At 53.2% G+C, this 4,221-nt stretch overlaps 1 protein-coding gene across 1 annotated transcript in view; it reads left to right on the top strand.

Moving 5' to 3' along the window:
- The window catches only part of LOC107108341 (UDP-glucuronosyltransferase 2A2-like), a 34,597-nt gene that overhangs the window by 18,320 nt on the left and 12,056 nt on the right, over positions 1-4,221 (top strand). The window contains exon 3 of the mRNA XM_015408767.1: positions 3,077-3,208. Coding sequence (XP_015264253.1) covers positions 3,077-3,208 — 132 coding nt within the window. The remainder of the gene's footprint in view (positions 1-3,076; positions 3,209-4,221) is intronic.

Here is a 4,221-nt window from a genome sequence, read left to right as displayed (position 1 = left end):
ACAACATCAAAATGATCATGCTTGTTTCCAAGATAAAGTGCATGCTCTGTTGTTGACTGCAGATTGAAGCTTGCGGGATAGGTCAACCATTCCATGGAGTGACCAGCTTTTGTGTGGATGAGGATGTCGCAACTCAGCAGATTCGCTGTGGCCATGATCTCTGCATCAGTTGCCCAGACTCCATCATGAGAGATGCCAGAAGTGCTCACATATTCACTATCATTTCGGTTCAAGTAGTCCTGTAGTTTCTCTGTCAAGTCAGTGTTCATGTGGTGGATGACTTTGTTTCTAAGAAGGGAGTGGTTGTCCTCTGATCCTGTCAGGATGTAGCTGATGGCCCGGAAGTAGCAGTTCCCATCACCTTTGGTTTTATACATACGCCGTGGATGCCCAAGCTCCCTTGTGCGTCCACAGTACACAATTTTTACAAATGAAAGGCCAAGAGTGGTGCTAAGATACTTTCTTACAGAACTTGGTAGTGGGTTAAAAGTCTTCATCCGCTGGCGTCTCTGTGAGATGTTGATGTCATCATTGTCTGGTCCCTCACGAGGTCTTTTGAGTGTCTTCTGCTTCAGGCTGTCATTTGCAGAGTCACTAGGATAATCATCATGGGACTTGGGTGCCTTCGTTGGCCTGAGTCCTGTGGGTCTCTGGGTCAGGTTATAAGTGGGGTGTCCTCGGTATTGGGGCTTCCCAAGAGTAAAAGGCAGCGCCTCTGGCAACAGAAGGTGGTTCTCTCTGGTTACTGGGGAAGTATCTCTCTTAGTAGGAAAAGACAGCAGCCCCAGAAAGCAGGCTTGGGGGGGTTAATCTGGCCTGGGGGGGTTATTCTAGCCTAGGCCAGAGTAACCCCGGGGTTTCTCTGGCCGGGGGGTGAATGGGGGGGTAACCGGGGGGTGAATCTGGCCTGTTACAGCCGGCCAGATTAACCCGGGGTTACTCTAGCCTAGGCCAGAGTAACCCCGGGGTTACTCTGGCCGGGGGGTTAATCTGGCCTGTTACACCCGCCCTCCTAGGCAGGCCTCTGTTGTTTGCTCCCCTTCATTTAAAGCCCTGTGTTGGTTGTCTCCTTCCCCTTATGGTGTCAGTTTAAAGCCCTCTTAATTAATCTCCCCAGGTTTCTGCCAAACACATCCTTCCCTGACCTTGACAGGTGAAGCCCATTGCGTGCTAGTAGGCTGTTGTCCAGAAAAGCGAGCCCACGGTCCCAGAATTCAAATCGCTCCTGCTGGCACCAGCAAAGCAGCCAGCGGTTCGCCTCCATTACCATCTGCTCCGGTCCTATTCCCCTTCCTATGACAGGAAGGATTGAGGAGAACGCCACCTGTGCCCCCGTTCCCTTCAGCTTCCTCCCCACAGCTTCATAGTCAGCCTTAATGTTTTCAGAGTTGTTAGTGGCTGTGTTGTTGGTAGGGATCCCAAGTCCCCCTGGGGGGCAGGGAAACCTCCACTCCAGAGTCCCGCTCCCCGGCGGCGCCGGATCGGGCCCCAGGGGGAACTCCGCCCCGATGTGTGCGTCACCCAGAAGTGACGCGGGCACGCGGGGCACACTGGGGGTGGGGCCACGGCCATACAAGGGAAAACTCTATGGTTTTCCCTTGTATGGCCGTGGCCCCGTCCCCAGCATGCCCGGCATCCTCCCGTCACTTCCAGGTGACGTGTGTGCGGTGTGTGTGCGTACAAGGCACTGGCTGGGAGGCCCCCGCTCCCGGCGAAGATAGACTTGGGAATCCTAGTTGTTGGTTCCAACATGGACCATCACAAATGGGTAATGCTCCGTAGTTTTGATGAGTTTAGGGATCCTGCCGAAGCAACTGTTAATTTTTTTTTACAGCCCATCAAATCTCCAATGGTCAGTCAGAGACCCTGCTGGGCAATAGGCCCGCCTGGCCCTTCCCGCTTCCTAAGAACACTTGGTAAGCCCCCAGGAAAGGTGTTGGTGGGTGCCACGGCTCTCAGGGGCACTCCGCTGGGGAACCCTACCACAGGCAGTCTAGGCAGGACCTCATTGTGCCTTTGGCACATGACCAAGGCATGACACACCCCTCACACACGGGCCCACACAGGCTCACACATAGCTTGCCTGGCACGGAAGCTGGCTGGGTGACCTTGGGCCAGTTGCCCTCTCTCTCAGCCTAAACTGCCTCACAGGATTGTTGGAGTGAGAATAAAATGGAGGGGACTGATGTAAACCCATTTGGGTACCCAATGGGGAGAAGGGCACGGTATAAATGAAGTAAATAAGTGAGGAAATTCCTCCCAGGAAGGTTTGCTTGGTGATCTTTGTCTGCGTTGAAGTTCTCAGCCTCCCTTAAACATGAGGGTGTGTTTGTGAAATTCTCATCCAGGAAATGGGTCTTGGAGTGAGCGATTCGGCTGCTGCATACATTGGTTTGCTCTGGCGCCATCCTTCCTGAGCCAAGTCAAAAATGTGTGAGACGGAGGCTAAAAAACTGTGAGCTAGCTCACACTGACGCAGCTTAGAAGGAACACTGCTCCCTGGTGTTCTTGCAGGGTCACCAACTCACACATTCGGAGATAAGATGCATGAGATTCGGCATGGACAAATTGCCCAATACACAACTTAACTTTCAAGTCTCAAATGGCCGTGGCCCCGCCCCCAGCATGCGACGTCACTTCCGGGTGACGCGCACGCTGGGGTGGGGTTTCCCCCGGGCCCGATTTTCGTCGCGTCGAAAATCGGGCTGTCAAAGCGGGGGATTCCCCACCCCCCAGTGCCATTTGGCAACCCTATTGCCAACTCAGGTTTGGGAAATTCCTGGAGATTAGGGAGTGGAACCTGGGGAGGGGGGGGGGGAGAAACCTCAGCAGGGGGTCATTCCAGGCTTCGAAGCAGCTGCTTCCTCTGGGGGGGGGGATGGAGCTCTGTCATCTGGACACCAACAGCTTTTTACGACTACAACACATGTAACAGAGTGCAGGGGAGGTTGGACTAGATGACCTGCAAGGTCCCTTCCAACTCTAACATTCCGTGATTCTATGATTCTAACCGTTCCGAACAGAAAAGGTTCAAAACGGAAGATTGGGGCTTTAATGTGTTTTTGTCTCCTCACAGGAAATGGAAGAATTTGTCCAGAGCTCAGGGGATCATGGCATTGTGGTCTTCTCTCTTGGGTCAATGGTTCAGAATTTAACAGATGAAAAGAGTAACATGGTTGCCTTGGCACTCAGCCAAATTCCACAAAAGGTCAGTTCCCTGGATGCCTGTTTCATTTACTTTGATCAAAAACAGGGGTCATTTCGTAGAAAAAGAGGTGCAGGAGCTCATTAGCGCAACTCATTGGCACAACTTATTTTCATATGCCACACCCCCTGCCATCACCGGAAGTGTGTCAGACGGCAGCACCCACCACTCAGGCTCCACCCCAAAAATCTCCAGGTATTTCCCAACTCAGATTCAAACCTGGGTCTCCCAAATCCTCATCAGGAACACTAACCACTACACAACACTTCACGGGGCGGCGGCTGTTGAGCAGCAGCAAGCAGCTGGGCCTGCATGACTTGTGCAAGTGGCATGGTGTCCAGTTGTCCAGTGGCTGCTGCTAGGCCTGACGCACTCTCTCCCCTCACATTCCCTGACAGAAACAAATGCTTGAAGGCTGGAAATACTGCTGTGGTTGACAAACAAGGGCCACCAAGAGAACTCCTTTCGAATCGCTACAGGTGCCGCTTCTGTTATGGGTGAGGGTTGACCCAATGCATTTTCAGCTGCCATCGATGATGGACGGCCGTTGGCTAGGTACTTCCCTACAGGTCCCTACTGGTTCGAATCACCAGAATATTTTGATCTTGTCAGCCCAAAACATCTTCATGAGAAAACCTTCTTCGCTGAGGAAGATCCGGACCAGATCGGGGACTGTCTGCGCAGGGTCTCCATATAGGGGATAGTGATCCTCCCCAGTTGCGGGGGGTGGGGGGGCAATTGCCTTCCCGTCAATGAAGGGAGCATGCCACCACTGCAGCGCGACTCCAGAGAGGGGGGATTTAAACTTTAAACCCCCTCAGTCTTTGGAGTCGCTCCACAGAGGCAGCATGCTCCTTCCAGACGTTTCTTCCTGGCAGCACTGGCCTCGCTGTCATGCAGAAGCTTCTGCTGGGTTCCCTTCCCCCCCCTTCCCTTCGACCCACTTGGAGGTGAGGTGAAGGGAAAGGAGGGGGGAGGAGTTTACTTATTACTCCCGGAATGCCATTCCTGTCCAT

The sequence above is a fragment of the Gekko japonicus genome, unplaced genomic scaffold (genome assembly GCF_001447785.1).
Source record: "Gekko japonicus isolate JY-2015 unplaced genomic scaffold, Gekko_japonicus_V1.1 scaffold2889, whole genome shotgun sequence".
In the NCBI taxonomy this organism is placed as follows: Eukaryota; Metazoa; Chordata; class Lepidosauria; order Squamata; family Gekkonidae; genus Gekko; species Gekko japonicus.
This window is presented reverse-complemented; position numbering and strand designations above follow the sequence as displayed.